Genomic DNA, 20,516 nt, shown 5'->3' on the forward strand with positions numbered 1-20,516 from the left:
AGTTCTGCACCCAGACAATGCTCTTGCGATGCCAAACATCCTTGATAGTTTAATTACCAACAATGTCTATGTATTTCCCTGTGGATCACGATTAACAATGTGGGGAATGATGACGTTCTCTGGAGTGTTGCCCTGAGTGTTAACCTTTAACAGTCAGCCCCAGCACTGGCCTCACAAGATACAAAACCTAACTGTACCTCAATTCGTCTCCTCAAGACGTTAAGACGTTAAGACTTAGAGAGGGATAACAAGGGGCAGTCTGGGGCTTCCCGGATGGCTCAGCAGTAAGGAATCCACCTGCCGATGCAGAAGACCCGGGTTCGATCCCTGGGTTGGGAAGATCTCTTGGAGAAGGGAATGGCAACCCACTCCAGTATTCTTGCCTGGAGAATTCTATGCACAGAGGAGCTGGGCAGGCTACAGTCCATGGGGTCACAAAGACTTAGACACAGCCGAGCAACTAACACTTCAGAATTCAGTATCCAGTGAAGACGTCCTTTGGAAGTGGAGAAACAGACATGGTTCAGAGAGATTTTATATCATGGGACTCACATGTAAACATTAAGGGGCATTACTCATTGACTAGAATTTCTAGAATGGCGATGAAAACGTACTGAAGGAGGAATCCTTTTGTTTCTGACTTTTAAAAGGAATAGTGAGTACATCACCAACTAAGAGTATTGACTCGGCTTACAGAGAAATAGGTGTTCTTTACAATAAATACGTGTCCTTATCTGACTGAGACTCTGAATGTGGAATGCAAGCCAATTCTTCCGCAAAGCGGATTTTGTAAACAAGTCATTTTAAATGCCTCTGCGTAATATATGAACTCACCACCTCTCTGACAAGGTTCTCAATGAGTAAATGTATTTAATAGCATGTTTCCCCTGGTCTCATGCTTAATAAGAGATGCAAAGACGTGCCGTTTACAGAAACATGGGTGGGCCCAGAGATGATCGTACTAAGTGAAGGAAGTCAGAGAAAGACAAATACCGTATGATATCATTTATACGTGCAGTGTAAAACAAATGACAGAAGCGACCTTATTCACAAAGCACAAACATTTGGGAAGAATGTGATCACTTAGAAATCAAGCAAGTGACCATTTCACTGAGAACCTTTATCTGCAGAGCGCAAAGAGAGCTTGGTTCACTGACCATATGTATGCCTACTGTATATAAAACAGGCAACAAGGACGTACTTGTACAGCACAGCAAACTCCACTCAATATTCTGGAATAACCTATAATAGGAAACACTCAGAAAAAGAATAAATGCATGTATATCAGCAAGTCAGTTTGCTGAACACCTGAAGCTACACAACATTGTGAAACAAGTATATTTCAATAAAAATTTTAAAATATACATATGCAAATATCATCTTACAGTATTAATACTGTTTGTGGCTTAAAAAAATAAAAAGTCAACCAGTCACATTTATGTTTTACATTTGTTAGAAGATAATTTTAAGTCTTTATTGAGTTTGTTACAATATTGTTTCTGTTCTGTTTTGGATTTTTGGCCATAAGGCATGTGGGATCTTACGCGCCCCAACCAGGGATCGAGCTGACACCCCCAGCACTGGATGGTGAAGAGCACCACCAGGGAAGTCCCTGGGATGTGACATTTTTTTAAAAAGAGAATGATAAAATCATACTCACAAATAAAACAGAAACAAGAGTCAAAACTCTTATTCAATGACATTAACTGGTGAGGGAAACAGTAACATGTTACAAGCAATTTCAGGGAGAATTCAAAGAGACACGTATACAGGGCCATCAAGAAATATTGAGATCAGTTAGCTGAAATGGTGCAAAACTGGTCAAAGGCCAGAAATAATCACGAACAACCACCACCGTCACACACATTTCTTTCATTTTTCTAAGACCTTACACGGTTGAAAATTAGCTTAAGACAATCAGTAACAGAGAATACTTGGGTTGGGGGGCCACCCAGTAGGAACACCCCGTGATTATATCATTCTCATTTTTCAATGATGTTCCCAATGCAAAAGGCTGAGGAAGTCTGTTGTTATCCAGTCGCTAAGTTGTGTCCGACTCCTTACAGCCCCGTGGACTGCAGCGTGCCAGGCTTCTGGAAGAAATCTATTAGAAGGTGTTAATCACCAGCACGTAATGTCCGATAAACTGTTCCCCAAATGGGTTCTTAGTGACACCAAGACTGCATTCTCCAGTCCAATTCTATCTCCACCAAAGAGCGTATTAGAAGAATAAATGATCTTAAAGGAAACGATTTCTCTGAGGTAGAAAATGTTCTCGAACGTGCATATGCGCCTCGACGTAAGACGTAGGCTACAACGATGCCCACACCGACAGCAAACAATGGAGGATCGCGGTCACGGGCTCTGACCTCAGGTCCTGATGTGAATTTCCCACTCAGATTACAGACAGAATGACCACCTCACTTGTAACAGTTGTTACTGCCCTTGAAGACAAAAACGCACTTAAGACTGATACAGTACTTGATGTCTATAAATAGAAATAAATATGTACCTACATATATATACATACAAGCACATACATATATGCATACATATTTTACAGTTGCCAGCCAGGGTTGAGAACACCAAAGAAGATAAAGGACGTGAAGCTAAATTATTCAGATTAAATACGATTATTCGAGTGAGAATCTTCCATCTCGTGTTCTGGGCTGGGTCTGCCTTCTGCGTGTCAAGTGAGAGTTTGCAGCCCGTGGAGAGCACTGGCCCGGCCCTCCGCGGGCTGAGAAGGCTTGGAGTTGCAGGCCGGTTCCGGGGCAGGTCTGGGCGCGGGGCTTCCCTCCGGCTCCTCAGGGCATCCCCCGGCCCGCTCCCAGCGGAGCCCGCTGGGGCAGGGGCGGGTGGGCACCGCCTCAGTCGTAGGGAGGCAGGCCGAACAGCTCGGGCTGGAAATCCTGCAGGGAGCCCAGCACGAGGGTGGCCTTGGAGGCCAGGTCTGGGTTCAGCCTTCCGTCGGGGACCATGACCACCTGCATCCCGGCGGCGAGGGCCGCCTCCACCCCGTTGGGTGCGTCCTCGAAGACCAGGCACTGCGGGGCAAGGGAGGCAAAAAAAAAAAAAGAGGGTTGAGTCGTCCCAGTCGGTACCCACGCGTCTCGCCTGGGTGGGCAGAGCCCCCGTGGCTGGCGGCTGGGTCCGCCTGTGGGCATGACCGGAGTTCTGCGGGACCCAGGAAGGGTGTGGATGGGGGTTGCCCGCTTCATCACCCGTGAGGGGCAAGGAGGGGGCTGGCACGGTCCCCATCCGAGCGCGGCCCACCCTGGCACTTGACGGCGGGCTGGCCCATCGCTCTCAGCCCCGAAAGCTGGCACAGCTCAGCAGGCAGACCGGGTTCTAGACTCACAAGTTAATTTCACTGGAATCTTTAAGAAGCGGTTCCGTCGGAGCGTGCCAAGCACGAGAGGAGGTCGTGAAGGGTAAGAAAGCACGCGGGTGAGGCATAAAGTGACCTCACCGCCGGCCACGTGTCAGGCACAGTGGGTTGCTCCTTAAACGTCACGCCGGGTCAGTGAGGAGCCCAGCCCCGGGGTGTGCAGAGCACGCCTCGGAACAGCCTGAACCCCAAGACCGAGCACCGGGCGCGGTACCTGTCCTGGCTTGCTCAGACACCGCCTCGAAGCGGGGCGTCTGTATCCCAAGGAGGGGGCGGGTGGTCAGCGAGACCCCCGCGCCGTCCTGCGACCGGCGCCCACGCCAGGTTCAGGGCAGTCCGCGCTCTGAGTGGGAGCTGGAGCCTGCCCGGGGCTGAGCGGGCCGTCAGCCTCACACCCCTTCCCTCCCGAGAGCACACGCGCCTGCCCAGTCTCCCTGCGCCCCTGGAACTCCACACCGGCCGAGGGAGCGCGCGTGCGTCCGTGTGTCCGACTCTCTGTGACTGCAGCCCGCCAGGCTCCTCTGTCCGTGGGACTCTCAGGCAAGAACACGGGAGCGGGCTGCCCTCCTCCAGGGCTCTGCCCGCCCAGGGACCGGCCTGCGTCCCTGCGCTGCAGACGGCTTTTTCCCCCGGAGCCCCGGGCAGCCAGGCTGCGGGGCGCGGCGCCCTCTGCACTGCGCGTCTGTCTGCGGGGGCCGCGCCGTCAGCAGGGATGCTCCCCGCCTTCCTCGGTGCGCTCCGCCCTGCTGCCTCCGCACGCTGGGGGCGGACCCCCGCAGCACTCACAGCACACACACAATACACACAGTACACGCAACCCACACGACCCACCCGCAATACACACGGCACACCACACCCACCACACACAGTACACACCACACCCACAGTACACACAACAACCTACGATACACACAACACACAGCATACACACAACACGCGATATACAACACACCCGCAATACACACCACACCCATATTACACACACCACACACAACACACCCACAGTACACACAACACAGAGCACACCACACACAGTACACACAACCTACTATACACACAACACAGCATACACAACACACACACGATACACACACGATACACCCGCAGTACACACAACACACGACACACCCACAACACAACACACGACACACCCGCAATACACAACACAGTACACACAACACACATGACACACAACACACCCACAATACACACAACACACCTGCAATACACACAGCACACAACATAATATACACAACACACGACACACAGGTTACACACAACATAACACACCCACAATACACAACACACGATACACACAACACAACACACCCATAACACCCGCAATACATACCACACACACAGCACACACACCACACAGTACATACAACACAATACACATAACACATACAACACACTCGCAATACACACCACAGTACACACAACCTACGAGACACACACCACACCCATATTACACAAAACACACAGTACACACACCACACAGCATACACAACAACCTACGATACACACAACACACAGCATACACACAACATACTCAGAATGCACACAACACACCAGCAATACATACATAGTACACACAACACACATGATACACACAACATACACACAATCCACCCACAATATACACAACACCCACGATACACACAACACAGCCGCAATACAGACAACACAGCCTCAATACAGAGCACACACAACACAGAATACAGCCACTCATACAACACACACCACACCCAGAACACAGAATACACCCAGTCACACACCACACCCCACAGACATACAACTCAGAATATACCCACTCACACAAAACACACACCACACCCACAATACACACAACACAGAATACACCCACTCATACACCACACACACAATACACTCACACAGAATACACCCACTCACACAACACACAACATAAATATACTCAATACAGACTCATAACACACATACACATAACACACACAGGACAGAATACACCCACTCACACAACACAACACAACACACAAAACACAACACCCCCACACCCACAATACACACATCACACAATACACCCACTCACACAACATACACAATACACAACACACAATACAGACAACACAGAATACACTCACACAACACCCAACACAAACAACACACACACACACACAACACAGACTATGATTGCTTTTGACACCCTAATAACCAGTCACCTAATACCACCCCTCCAGCAGGAATCGGCTTTGTCCTGAAGTTGCAAACATCAACTACCGACCCATGAAAGCATCGGCCCTCCCATGAGCCGCTGTTCTGACAGCGTCTTCCACTCTAACAAACTTGACTGAAGTATTCTAGGTCTGGAATGTCCTTTCCAACCTGCGCACAGACCACAACAGATACGAAACTTTAACCTATGGGGGTGATGTTTGGAGCTCGGCACCCTTAGCAGGCACCCCAGGACACACTTTCAGGACAATGAGGAGCTCAGCACCCCATACTCTCAGGACAGTGAGGAGCTTGGCACCCAGAGCGGGCACCCCGGGACACACTTCCAGGACACTGAGGAGCTCAGCACCCCATACTTTCAGGACAGTGAGGAGCCTGGCACCTGGAGCAGGCACCCCAGGACACACTTCCAAGAGTCTTAGGCAGTGGCTGGTCAGGAACACTCCTCTCACAGTGTGTGTGTGTAACTGGGCGGGTGTGAGGGAGAGGCAGCCCACCCACTACAGTGCCAGGCAGACAGCGGGCACCTGAGCGGCGCCTGCTATATCTGGGGTGGTGGCCGAAGGGCCCTGTTCAGGACTCAGAGCCACACAGGGGAGCACAGAGGCCAGCCAGCACTCTCCTGCCACTGTCCCCGGTGAGGGACCCGCACCGACCGAGGCTCAGAGGTGAGCTGAAGGTCATAGCGGCAGGAGGGCCACAGCATTTAGGGATGGTGTCCGGGTCTCCAGAATGCAGTGTGGAGCTTTCTGGAGCCCTCGCCAAGCTGAGGGCTCAAATATATCTGGATTTCATCTCCAGGAGAACAGATGAGCTTAATTAAACTGTAGCTGGAGGGGTTTAATTTAAAAGGGATGACATTTGCAACGAACGACTGCGGAGGTGAAGCGAAGAGTTTCAGGGGCTCAGCACCCGGAGGTGGCGACCCTGCTCCTCCAGAGATGCTCAGACTTGGCGGGGGGCCCTGTGGGATGGCCCACGTCCACAAGCTTCACCCGGCTGCTCGTCTGAACCACCAGGGAATCAGGAGGTCCCTGAAAGATGAGCATCGACAGAACTAAGACGGTCCACTTGCTAGTGATGAAGAATCTTGCTAAGGAAACAAGCAACACACGGGTGTGATGGTGGTGGATGGAAGGGACAGTGGATGGGATCAGGGAAATCCTTCAGAGGCAACGTGGAGTCTGATGGACGACACAGCCCCTGTTGAGGCGAAGGGGAGTCCAGGCTTTCTGACGAGGAGGGCACTGGGGTCACCGTTACGGTGGAGGGAAGGAGAGCCTGCTTCCTGACAGCCTGGGTTTGAGGGCACTGGGGAGAGCCAGGCAGACAAGATGGGCCTGCCTGTGTCCTGGGGGAGCAGGACTGGGCTGGGTGTGAGCAGGGGGGCTGGGTGTGAGGTGAGGTGGCTGAGTATGAGAGATGGGCTGGGTGTGAGAGGAGAGGGCTGGGCATGCACAGAGGTGTGTAAGTGTGAGCAGAAGTGGGTGAATGTCAGAGGCAAGGGCTGGGTGTGACCACAGATGTCAGGGTGTGAGCACAGCTGTGTGAGTGTCAGAGAAGAGGTCTTGGTGTGAGAGGCAAAGGCTGGGTGTGTTTAGAGATAGCTGGGTGTGAGCACAGGTGTTTGAGTGTCAGAGGTGAGGGCTGGGTTTGAGTAGAGGTGTGTGAGCATCAGAGGAGGTGGGCTGGGTGTGAGAGGTGAGGGCTGGGTGTCATCAGAGATGGCTACGTGTGATCAGAGGTGTGTGAGCATCAGAGGAGGCGGGCTAGGTGTGATCAGAGGTGCCTGGGTGTGAACAGAGGTGAGTGTGAGCAGAGGTGGGTGAATGTCAGAGGCAAAGGCTGGGTGTGATCAGAGATGTCTGGGTGTGAGCACAGGTGTGAGAGTGTCACAGGCGAGGGCTGGGTGTGATCAGAGATGGCTAGGTGTGAGCAGGTGTGTGAGTGTCAGAGGAGGTGGGCTGGATGTGAGAGGCAAGAGCTAGGTGTGAGCAGAGGTGGCTCCCCCGGCCTTTTGCGGGGTACTGGTAAACCACAGCACTGGCTCAAGGCCCCACTGGTCTCCCGTGTTGAGAGCTGGCCTGCGCCATCAGCCTTGACGATTAGGTGGCTAATGTGTCTGAATACATCCAGTGCTAAAGCCTCTCACCCAGTGGACTTGGAGACGGGGTCCCTGGAAGGCCTTTCAGGTGACTGAGTCCCAAGGGGGCCTCATCAGAGAGGGTGGGGATCCCTCGAAGATGACGGGGAAGTCGTTCTGTCCGCCCCGCCCTCCTCGACCCAGAGGACCACCCCCGTGAGGACACAGGAGCGAGCAGGACGCCCTGAAGAGCGCCCCCTGTGCTGGACCCCGGCCCCAGGACCAGGGGGCACACGTGTCTGCTGCTGCAGCCCCCACAGCCCCCCAGTCTGTGCTCCTGCTCTCCGGCCGCCGAGCACACTGACCACACGCCCCCCGGGGCGACCTTCTCAGCGGAAGAAGCGCCTGGGGACGTCCTGCGCCTGCGGTCTGCGCAAAGGAAGCAAGCGCTTCCCGGGTGACGCAGCTCCAGCGGAGCCGACCACGCTTCCTCCCGCCTGCCTTGGCCGCGCTTCCCCAGCAGGCTTGGCCGCAAACGACGTTATCACAGGACGGACCCGCTGAGGGGATTTTTCCCTCTCTGCCCGCAGACGCCGTGTACAGACAGTCTGGCGGTTACCACGGGAACTGATACACACGCAAGGAAACGTGTGTTCGTTCGTGCACGTTCAGGTATGTCCGATTCTTTGCAACCCCATGGGCTGCAGCCCGCCAGGCTCCTCTGTCCATGGGATTCTCCAGGGAAGAATACTGGCGTGGGTTGCCATGCCCTCCTCCTCCAGGGGATCTTCCCGACCGGTGAATCAAATCTGAGTCTCCTGCACTGGCAGGCAGGTTCTTTACCACTGAGCCACCTGGCAAGCCCTCACACCACACTGAGCCACCGAACAGCAACAATAACGAACTCAGTAGGAGTTGAACCGGTGTTGTTGCTGTGGTTCAGTGGCCAAGGTGTGTCTGACTGTTCCCGGCCCCATGGACCGCAGCACGCCAGGCCTCTCTGTCTACCACCATCTCCTGGAGTTTGTCCAAGTTTGCATCCATTCAATCTGTCTAACCTAGTGTACAACTGATCCAGTGTTTCTCAGGCGTTCTGCTCACTGGCACACCCTAAGAAGTCTTTGCATTCAGCTGTGTTTTTTTAACCCTATAGGGTGCCTCCCACCCCTTCCTTGCCCATTATACACTAGTCCCAGGTGGCTTAGCTGGTAAAGAATCCGCCTGCAATGCGAGAGACCCAGGTTCAACCCCTGGGTCAGGAAGATCCCCTGGAGAAGGGAAAGGCTACCCACTCCAGTATTCTGGCCTGGAGAATTCCATGGGGCCACAGAGTCGGACACGACTGAGCGACGTTCACTCTCACTCATACAAGCAGCAGCTAAGATGGAATTCTGCAGGAACCAGCGAGGGAGAAAGTGGCCGGGTGAAAGGGTATACACTTGATGGGGTCCTGTGGGGAGCCAGGCACACTGAACTGGAAACAAGACCACAGCTGTGCTTTACACACATTCCACAGGCAAAACCAGGGGTGCAAGAAGAGGTTCTTAGTGCTGGAACTTGAGTGAGATTGCTCCCAAGTGTGCATGCTAGGTCGCTTCAGTCGCATCCCACTCTCTGCGCCCCCACGGACTGTAGCCCACCAGGTCCTCTGTCCATGGAATTCTCCAGGCAAGAATACTGGAGTGGGTTGCCATGCCCTCCTCCAGGGGAATCTTCCCATCCTGGGAATCGAACCTGCGTCTCCTGCATTGGCAGGCGGGTCCTTCACCACTAGGCCCACCTGGAAATCCTGACTGCTCCCAGACTAGCAGAGTCGTGTGTGTCTAATACATGTATATGCAGGCACGGCTGTTTAGTTAATTTATCAGAAATCCAAGATACAACCCGTCCTTGTAAAGGTCTGAAGTCCTGTCAGATTCTCATTCTGTGATGGCAGCTTAAGATGGCTGGGTTACATGCACACGCTGTCCTGATGGCCTCATGAGAACTCCCGTCCTCTGAAACGGCCGATGCAGGGAGATTTCACAGCCACGTGTAGAGAACCGAGAAAGCTGCTCGGCAGGCATGCTGGCGCAATCACACTATAGGAGCCAGGCATAGAGGAGCTCCTCAGGTGATGCTTCCAGTCGGTAACAAACACTGGCTTCCAGCACATGCCTGCACCAACTTACATCTTGTTTGATGTATGTGTCTGTGCATATGAATCCACAGAACCAGAAGCAACTTACGCCGAACACAGCCCAACAGAAACATCACAGACAGACACAGCGAAGGGCTCCGGTCAGGTGGATGCTCCCTGTGATGGCAAAGAGAGATGGGGCAGGGGTGTAGGAAGAGGTTCTTAGTGCTGGAACTTCAGTGAGATTGCTCAAGGGTCCCTGCAAAGGGAGATGGGGCTGCCGCTGGATTTCCCGGCTTGAAATATATCAAACACGATGACTGGTGACACTTGAGGGACTTCCCGGGTAGCTCAGCGGTTAAAGAACCCGCCTGCCAATGCAGGAGACATGGGTTCGATCCCTCAGATGGGAAGATGCCCTGGAGAAGGGAATGGCAACCCACTCCAGTATTGTTGCCTTGGAAAATCCCATTGACAGAGGAGCCTGGCGGGCTACAGTCCATCACGGGGTCCCAAGAGTCAGACTAACACACACACACACACACACAACTATACTGGATGTGAAAATGGAGGTGAACACCCATCCAGGTGAAGTGAGGAGAAGTGTGTGTAGGAGGTATATTTCATATGTCCTGTCCAGAAGAGTTATATCTCTCCCATCGTTCCATCTCAGACAGCTGAGAGTGGGTCATTATGTCTTTAAATAATGTAATTACACAGCATTATTCGCTATGCATTCTAGGCCTATGGGCTGTAGGTGGCCCATTTCTTTAAGATTTTTTTTTCATACGGGACCATTTTGAAGGTCTGGTAAACATTGCTTCTCTCTCTGTTTTTGTTCTGGGGCCTTCAGGCAGGTAGGAATCTTAGTTCCTCAACCAGGCATCAAACCCACACACTGGAAGGCTAAGTTCTGGACCACTGGACCGCCAGGGAAGTCCCACGGGAGCCCATGTATTCTTGGCAACTGGGAGCGCCCAGGCCTGGCCGCCTAAGTCACCCTGCAATCCGAAGGACCACGGACCGTGGCCTCTGATCTCCTCAGGGCTGCCGGCAGAGCGAGGCGGTGCAGCGGGTCTGGGGGAGATGCGAGGGGACAAGGGCCTCCCGTTCGGGAGGTCACTGACACCAGCCAGCTGGGGAGGGCCTGGGACGTGCCAGTGGCCACAGAGCGTGGGAAGGTGCAGGTGGGATCCAACGTGGGCATCATGGAGTCCGGGAGGCTCCCAGGGCCGGCCCGAGACCAGCTGGTCAAAGGGGGAGCTGGACCAAGGGCTCCTGGAAGGCAGCACTCCCCGAAGTCAAGGGGAACGTGAGACCTCTCGGGACGGAGGAGGAGTTGAGGGCCTCCAGAAATGCAGAGCTAACTGAGCAGAGGCCTTCCTGCTGGCCAGCCAGACGCTGAATGTCAGGGGAGAGGAAGCAGGAAGGGTTAGGGTTAGGGTTAGGGAGCAGAAAAAAAAAAAGAAAAACAGGGACTCCCTCAGGGGTAAAGGAGGGCCAGAACACGCCATAAGGGGCCCAAGGAGTCTTCTGAGCTGAAGACATTTGAGAATCAACAGCAGTGGGAAGAGGGCTTCTTCTAAATCGTCTTTATATTCCTCAAAGCAAAGGCTCCCTGTGTTAAGTGTTACTTGTAGAGTCGTGTCCGACTCTGTGCAACCCATGGACTGTACCGTGCCAGGCTCCTCTGTCCAAAGGATTCTCCATGCAAGAATACTGGAGTGGGCTGCCATTTCCTCCTCCAGGGGATCTTCCCAACACAGGGATCATACCTGGGTCTCCTATATTGCAGGCAGAGTCTTTACCATCTGAATGGGCTTTACCAAGCCCTCGAAGGCTCCCTGAAAAATTCAATTGCACAGAGACTTCCCTAGTGGTGCAGTGGTACTGATACTTGGAGCATAGGTTCCATCGCTGGTGGGGGAACTAAGATCCCATACCCCATGCCATGAGCGCGAAAGATTTTTAAAAAATCAGTATGTCCCTTCCTTCTCTTGTGTTTCCTGCGTAGAGAAGACCTACAGAAAATAAACCCTACACAATTAAGAAAATGGTAACGGGAATCATGTATTTCAATAATTACCTTAAGTGTAAATGAATTAAATGCACCAAGTGAAAAGTGAAATTAGCTTAAATGTAAATGAATTAAACGCACCAGGTGAAAAGTGAAAAGTCGCTCAGTCACGTCCAACTCTGCGACCTCATGGACTATACAGTCCGTGGGATTCTCCAGGCCAGAATCCTGGAGTGGGTAGCCTTTCCCTTCTCCAGGGGATCTTCCCAACCCAGAGATCGAACCCAGGTCTCACGCATTGCAGGCAGACTCTTTACGAGCTGAGCCACCAGGGAAGCTGGAGTGGGTAGCCTATCCCTTCTCTAGCGGATTTTCCTGACCCAGGAATCGATCTAGGGTCTCCTGCATTGCAGGCAGATTCTTTACAAACTGAGCCACGTTCCAACCAAAAGACACAGACTTGCCGGGCGCATGAAAACAGGTACATCGGTTGTGCTTGCTCCATTCCGTGGAGGTGAAGGGGCGCTTGGAAGTATCAAAGGTGCTGACTGCCTACACTCGAGGGGCTTCTTGAGTGCGTGTATCCACCCCCACTTTCTGCATCACTCTGCCTGACCCCCCAGATTGTATGTAATTATTTTATATTGTTAGGTTAATCATCTTCCTATTATGGCTTGCAACTGTAATGATCTTTGTTTATTTTTTTGTTTGGCTACTGACTGTGAAAACTGATAAATATCTTTCACTATTGCGATTAGATAAATATTACTCACTTAATACCACTGTCTCATCATCAGTCAACAGGAAAATAATACGATTCTGTATCACCAAAACTGTATCACAAAAAACCATTCAACAGAAAAACCTGTAATCGCTTTTTAAAATGCATATGGCTGTCAGAATTAAATTAGAATTTTTTAAAAAATACAAATGCCCAGGTATTGCTTGCTTTTCTCCAAAGCTCCAGATCTGTTCCTGGTGAGCTGCCATGTTTGCAAACAACTGGACTATATGATGGCCTTATACGTTTACCCAGTTTGTTTCACTTCTTCTGTTTCACATTCAGTGCTATTTCATTTTTCATGTTTTCCAATTTCTCCATCTCTCTCTTTTTTTTGATGTTCTTTCTCAAGTTTTTAATCAAGCATAGTAGAAAAGCTTCAGTATACACATGTATAAATAGTGTATTATAATACAATAAATACAATATACTAGTATATAAGTACAATATATATTGTAGAAAACTTGGGAATTTTGGCCTAATTGAAAAATTTGACATCTCGATTCCACTCGTTTGACTTAGTATGAATAGAGTGCTAGCTTTCTAGTTTTTAAATCAAGCACACAGGCAACAGGCAACACAGGTTGTATAGCACAAGCAACTAAAGTCAGTATCTTGTAATAACCTGCAATGGGAAATAACCTGAAAATAATACATATGTACATATGTATAACTTAGTCACCTCACTGTGCCCCTGAAACACTGTAAGCCAACTATACCTCAATACAATATATATAGAAAGAAAAGAAATTCCACTGCCATAAAGCCTCTCCTTAGGATTTTCACAACCCAGGAACAATGACTTTTATGACTAAACGGAAGTCTGCACAGGTCAGCACCTGGGTAAGAAATCACCCAAACAGACGTTGCCATACAAGGACTGTATCTCCCATCCGTTCTCCTAAGAGCCCATTTCTGTTCCTGAAACATATCTGTTCTCCCGGAAGTGCCCCTCTTTTTCTCCCCAAGCCCTCTTATGATGGTATATAAACCCCAGCTTCTAAATGCCTCCTTGAATCCTATCTCCTGTGCAGTGCCTTCTTCTTAGGCAGAGAGAAATCTGTATTTTCTCTTGCTAACGTCTTCTGTCCATTTAAGTGACACACCCGCGACGGCAAACCTAAGAGTGTACAGGAAAAGGTCCCAGAACATGCCACCAGGACCTGGTTATTACTACATTTTTTAAGCACAGGATGATACCCAGACAGCTTGGGAGGAAAGCGTGAAAACAATGAACACTAGCCCTGTGAGGCACTTCCTCCTAGTAAGACCGTGACCAGTGTGTGAACGCAACCCCCGCTCTTATACCACCTGTGCTCTCCTGCTTCCCTATTAGTACTGAGGCACCGACTTCATTAGGTGACGTGCACACCACCGTCAATTCGCGCTGGCACCGTGGCTCTCTGCAGGGACTTACTAATCGCGTGGCACGCCCTTGAACTGTGAGGCTCGCCACCCCCACGCGCTGGCACCTGCACTGCGTCAGAGGCAGAGCAGCAGGACGCGCCCTAAGAGCTCTGTCGTGTCTCCACGGCCTCTCTGCACCCGCTTCCTGGATTCGGGTGCTAAGTCACTCAGTCATGTGCAGCTCTCCGACCCCATGGACTGCAGCCTGCCAGGCTCCTCTGGCCATGGGACTTCCTAAGCAAAAGTACTGCAGTGGGTGGCCAGGCCCTCCTCCCGGGGATCTTCCGGATCCAGCAATCAATCTTACATCTCCTGCATTGACAGGCAGGGTCCTTACCACTGAGCCACCTGGGAAGCCCCTGTATTCAGGAGACAAACTCAAGCACAGAATGATCGGGCTGCAGAGCGCGGCACAACCAGGAGCCTGTCAGCACGGCCCTTCTTACCACAAGAAGCACGTCACCAGGGGAAATCCCAAATGCCTTAGCTATAATTGTCTAGGAGACAGGACAAGAGAGGTTTCCCTCTGCAAGACAAACACCTGCATGAATTGACGTGGGTGCGGAACGAGGGCAACTGGCAGAGCCACCGGAAGAGCTGGGTTAGGCCCAGGCCACGCGCTCGCTCAGCTTCCTTTGACGCATCTGAAATGAACGCCGTCACGGCAGGCAACAGGGCCGTTCGAGCTCCAGCCTGGTGCCTCACCAAGGGAAACGCCTGCCATGCAGGCTGGAGCCCCAACCCCTGCCCACCCTCCACCCCCACCGTCCATTGTTTCGCTGCAACTGTCCTCACACAAAGCCAGCAACATGGTCTCCTTGTCGCTGCCTGCACACACACTGACAAACCTGCAAACCCCGTGTTTCCATGAACAGGGTGCCCAGCAAAGGAAGGGCTGCCTGGAGGTGGAGGCAGGCGGGCAGCGGCCTCCTCTTTGAACTCGCACGTCCACACAATTCAGGAGGTGATGGTCCAGCATATTGTCCTCTCAGCTGCCAGGATGGGCTGGAAGACAGTGCTTCTGCTGGGAGCCTCCCGGGAGGAACCAGTCTGCCTGGGGGGCGGGGGTGCGCCTCGCTGCGCCAGGCTGATCAACAGCAACCTGCAGTGGATACAGGAGGTGGCCCTTCTAGAAGCCGCGTTATCACCTGAAGGGGTCGATATTAAGTGGGGCAGGAGGGGGGCCAGTTCTTAGGGAAAAGAACCCATCTGTGTGGAACCTGTAGCGGGACACTGAGCCCGCGGACACGCACACATCCTGATGTAAGAAGCAGAGCCGCTCGGCCCCCAGCCCCTGCCCCATCAGCCCTGCGGCTTCAGCTCCAACTCTGCAGCTTAGCAGCTGGGCTGCGTCCACTACTGAGTTGAACTCGCCGTGTATGGAAATCATTGTCCCTCACTGACACTCAATGATGCTTATGGCTGCAATGTAAAAAAAGAAAAAAATTTTGGTCTTTGCCCCTGGTATCTGCCAGGCTTCTCTGTTCATGGGATTCTCCAGGCCAGAATACTGGAGTGGGGCGTGGGTAGCTGGCCCCTTCTCCAGGGGACTCTCCCTGACCCAGGGATGGAGCCCGGGTCTCCTGCGTGGCAGGCAGATTCTTTACTGTCTGAGCCAACAGGGAAGCCTCACTTTAACTTTCCCGCACAGAGCTCCTAAAACCCTTACCACCTCCCGGGCAGTGAGCCCATTTTCCGCGTCATTCATACTAATCCCCTTTCAAGCATGCCTGAGTATCCTGGTCCCTAGATGGACGCAGGATGCGCGGTGTGTGTGGAGGGGGGGGGGTGGGGGGGATTGTTGATGGGCTCCTGGTTGTGTCCCACCCCAAGGCTGATTAGAGGGATGCCACTTGTAGCCCAACCCCTCATCTCCAGGGCCAGCAAAGGATGCATTTATTTACCAATAGCCAGTGAATTAACCGCCGGCAATGGAGCCTCCACAAAGACCCCTGGAAGACAAGGAGGCCCTTGGCGCTGAAGACAGGCGGGTGCTGGAGGCCGGCGCACCCGAGCGGGCCTGAGCGCTCCAGCAGCCCAGCCACCCACCCTCAGCCCACACAGCTCTTCCGCTGCAGGGTTCCTGGGCTGTATTTATATGCATGTATTCGGCTGCACTACGTGTTAGCTGTGGCAGGCAGAATCTTCGCTCTTTAGCTGTGGCATGCAGACTCCTACTTACGGCGACGGGGGATCTAGTCCCCTGACCAGGGGTAGAACCCAGGCCCCTGCACTGAGAGCCCGGAGTCTGGGCCACTGGGCTGCCAGGGCAGTTGCATCCCTAAGGTAAGCCAGTGAAGGTGAGCACAGCGCATTCCTGACTTCTCAGTCACTCTAGCCAATTACAACTGCTGGGGTAGAGGGGCTCTGTGGGATCCCCAAGCTTGTGCTCGGCCGGGGAGAAGTGTGACTAGCCGGGATGCCTCCACTGGTGGCTGGCGTGTGAAGTGGGGGCCGTCCCTGGGGGCTGAGCCCCTAACCCGGGGGTCTGTACTGACTCCAGGGAGCTCCTGGCGTAGGTATATTGAATCGTGGGAGACCCAGTGCGGGTCTGAGATCAGGCATAGGCTGCGGTGGGGCAGGCAGGGGGTGGGGTTGGTGGTGGTGGTTCTGTATTTCGACTGTCCTTATAAGCTAAATGCAGCAAGTCAGGTCCTAAACCCCAAAAGCAGGTCATTCAAGAACGCTCCCTCACCTCAGCTGCCTCTGGAGGCCGGTTTTGTAGTAACAGTCCTGAGGCTCTGATTTCTGTGGCACCAGGCTGGGTCCCATCACCGGCTCACTGGTTAGTGAGAGGCCACAACGGTGAGACGACCTTCCAGGGAAACGCTCTTCCCTGCACAGGTTCCCCACAAGGCACCTGATTAATGCCATCACCCCCGATGGATACGCGCCCTGCCTGGCGGGGACACCCTGGGGTCACCAGGAGCCACGCCTCTGGAGAAGCCCCCAGAGGCTCCGGAATCCGCACCTGCGGACGGCCAAGGCTCCGCCCCGCACCTCAGCAGCCCCGGTGCGCCACGAGGCACCACTGCTCACCGTCAGCCTCTCCCAGGCTCAGACACTTCCTCCCCTCCCCACGGGGGACCCTGCGTGATGCAGGTGGAGCTCCCCTGGCGGCCCTTTCCAGCGGGAGAAACACATAGAAGCCTGGTGACCGCTCAGTGGAAACCAAGCGCCCTCGCGCGCACCAGCTCGGCAGTGACCAAGTATCACCAAGAAGCTTGCAGGCAGAGCAGCGGCGAGGGTGGTTGACCGATGTCAGAATCGCCGAACCACACTGCACGGTCGTGTCCGGGTCTGCGCGTCACAAACGAGAACATAGGAGTCCCACTGTCTCCAAAGTCCCCTCTTTCCCGCTCGGTGCCCGTAAGCTGCGCTTGGTCAGCTCTAGACGCTCTGGGAGCCCCTCCCCGCGCCCCACCCCGGCGGGTGGTTCCGTCCTGTGGGTCTCTCCAGCCGGGAGTCTTGGGGCAGACTGTGGTGCCCCCCACGAAGTGAAGGACCCTCCCCAGGCACGGCGCTCCCGCTGCCCGCAGTGCCCTCACCTCGAGTCTCAGGAGCTGCGCAGCAGCCGTCCGCGTGGACACGGAGAGCCCCCGACCAGCACTGGGTGTCTCCCCCGTTCCCAGCCGCGCCGCGTACCTTGTCGGCGGGAGGAGCCGGAGAAAAGCGGCGTGCACAGGCCAGGAAGATGTCGGGCTCGGGCTTCCCGCTCCGCACCTCGGGGTCGTCGCCCAGCACCACGTGGTGGAAGAGGTCGAAGAAGTCCTGGTGGCGGCTGGTCTTCAGCTGGAAGGACGCCGTCCCCGAGCTGGTGGCCACGGCGCAGGGCACATCGTGCTTCCGCAGATGGCGGATCAGCTTCTCCACGCCTGGGAGGGGGGTGGGGGGTGGAGGAAGGGGGACCATCAGGGATGGGGTGGGGGGCGGGTGCAGGCCTTGGGGGCGACCCTGGGCCAGCCCCATTCCCCCCAGCCTGCGGCCTCGTCTGATCTCACTGCTGTCCTCACAGGGCGGGGGTGTCAGCACGGGGACATCTCCACTCAGCACCGACATGGAAAAGCAGTTCAGGGCTCGGCGATGGCCTTTCCCAGAGGGTCAGAGGTGACTACTGGGATGGCTGGTGCGCTGCTTGCCGCGCCGGACAGAGCAAGGGCCTCCCTGACGGCTGAGCGGGTAAAGAATCCACCTGAACAAATCTACATATGATAGCTAGGACGTGGAAGCAACCTAGATGTCCATCCACAGGCGAATGGACAAAGAAACCATGGTACATGTATACAGTGGAATATTACTCAGCCATAAAAGGGAACACATTTTAGTCAGTTCTGACGAGGTGGATGAACCTGGAGTCTTTTACACAGAATGAAGTTAAGTCACAAACAGAAACACCATTACCGCATACTAACACAGGTATGTGGGCTCTAGAAAGACGGTGCTCACCGTATATTAACACATATACGTGGGCTCTAGAAAGACGGTGCTGATGAGCCTACCTGCAGGGCAGCAGTGCAGATACAGACACAGAACAGGCTCGTGGACACAGTGGAGGAAGGAGAGGGGCAAATGGAGAGGGCAGCATGGACACACGCACATTGCCATGTGTAAAACAAGACAGCCGGGGAACTCTCTGTGCAACTCCCAGGGCTCAAACTGGGGCTCTCTGACAACCTGGAGGGGAGGACAGGGTGGGAGTGGGGAGGCGGCAGGGGGGTTCAAGAGCCAGGGACACACGTACACCTGATTCATGTTGACGTAAGGTGGGAATGAAAACAATACTGTAAAGCAATTATCCTTCAATTAAAAATAATAAATTAAAAAATAAAAATAAAAGAATCCACCTGCATTGCAGGAGATGCTGGTTCGATCCCTGGGTTGGGAAGATCCCCTGGAGGAGGAGAACAGTAACGCGCTGCGGTCTTCTTGCCTGGGAAATCCCATGGACAGAGAAATCGCCTGGTGGGCCACAGTCCCTGAGGTCTCAAAGAGTGGCACACAACTGAGCCACTGAAGCTCTACTACCATCAGAGCAAACCCGGGGAGCCGCCAATAAATTCTGACAATGTAGAGGACACGGACGAGTTCTTCTTGAAAAAAAAGAAGTTCTTTGGAAGAGTTCTTTCACAGCTCACTCAGGAACACAGCGATAATGTAACTAGCCCTAGATCCACGGGAAAGAGACTGAACCTGTAGCTAAGAACCGTCCCGGACCTGGCACCGCACGCCATCGCTGGTGAACTTACCAGACACCCCAGGAAGAAACAATGCCAATTCTAAAGAAACCTCAGAAAATCACAGGGAACACTTATTTCCCAACCCGTTTTTTTGAAACCGGCACTTTTCTGATACGGAAGCTGGAGAAAAGCATACAAAAAACTACAGACCCGTATGTCTTGTGAACACACACACTTCACCCAACTTACAACCACTATGAAAGTATCCTACTTGAAGAGTTGCTATGGGGTTCGAACCTGTTACTTGAAAATATTAAAAAGCCACACTATTTAATTAGCTTGCAACAACTAATGACCAATATGTAGAATTACATTAGCCAAATTCCCATAAAAAGCCTTCATGGAATTGGTGAATTAAAAGGATGAAAGCATGCCTATGACAAGTATACATCCGATAATCACCTTGGTCTGGATACGGTGATTAAAGCTGAGTATCAACATGACTTGCATCTAAAACAAAAGGTTCACGTTGTATGACCCAAGAGTAAACCAACATACTGAAAAATACGGGAGCATATTGAAATATATGCTTCCTCTAAAACCTACTGGAAAAAGAAAATTTTGCTGGAAGAGTCCTCTGACGCTATTGATTATAAAAATTTAAATATAGTTGACCTCATTTTTAGCTTATACTTTAAATATTTCCAGTTCTGTGAATATTTTGTAATGCACTAACATAACAGGACAATACCATACCAAAATAAATACACACCAGCAAGCCTATTTTTATCCATAGCGGAATGAAAGAAAAAGTTTTTGGATGACTGTTAATTTTTTTTTTTTTAAGATTTGTTGCTTTTATGTATGTATTTATTTTTGGCTGTATCGGGTCTTACTCATGGCACGCAGGCTCTCCGCTGCAGTGTGCAGGCTTCCTCCCTAGCTGCGATGCGCAGGTTTAGTTGGCCCATGGCGTGTGGGAACTTACTTCGCAGACCAAGGAGCAAACCCGGGGCCCCTGGAAGGTGGATTCCTCACCACTGGAACCCCAGGGGAGTCCAGGAATGACCCCTTTTAAATCAGATGAGCTCCGTGAAGATGTCCGAGATGGATACAAACATGAGCCCAGAGACAGGAAGGCTGACCACAGCCCATGGCAAGCAGACTCCATCTCTGGGGCTCGGTTCTGTCCTGGGATATAGCAACGATTAGCGTTCCAGGTGGTGACGCTGTGAGGGGACGCCTGTAAAACATCCCACCCGTAAAAGCGCACACAGCAAGGCAGGGCCCCACCAGATGGTAGCAGCCATGGTTGCTGCCAATCCAT

General features: G+C 52.8%; 1 protein-coding gene across 3 annotated transcripts in view; it reads right to left on the minus strand.

Moving 5' to 3' along the window:
* Nucleotides 1-1,415: 1,415 nt before the first annotated feature.
* The window catches only part of PUDP (pseudouridine 5'-phosphatase), a 62,509-nt gene continuing 43,408 nt past the window's right edge, over nucleotides 1,416-20,516 (minus strand). For 2 of the 3 annotated variants that reach the window (XM_052663273.1, XM_052663272.1), the window contains exons 3-4: nucleotides 17,658-17,887; nucleotides 1,416-3,047 (exon numbers count right to left, since the gene is read on the minus strand). In XM_052663273.1, coding sequence (XP_052519233.1) covers nucleotides 2,871-3,047; nucleotides 17,658-17,887 — 407 coding nt within the window. In that variant the 3' untranslated portion in view covers nucleotides 1,416-2,870. Of the gene's footprint in view, nucleotides 3,048-17,233; nucleotides 17,313-17,657; nucleotides 17,888-20,516 lie in introns of those variants that run through there. The other variant, XM_052663274.1, reaches the window with a different exon arrangement.

This window comes from Budorcas taxicolor, chromosome X, assembly GCF_023091745.1.
Source record: "Budorcas taxicolor isolate Tak-1 chromosome X, Takin1.1, whole genome shotgun sequence".
NCBI lineage: Eukaryota > Metazoa > Chordata > Mammalia > Artiodactyla > Bovidae > Budorcas > Budorcas taxicolor.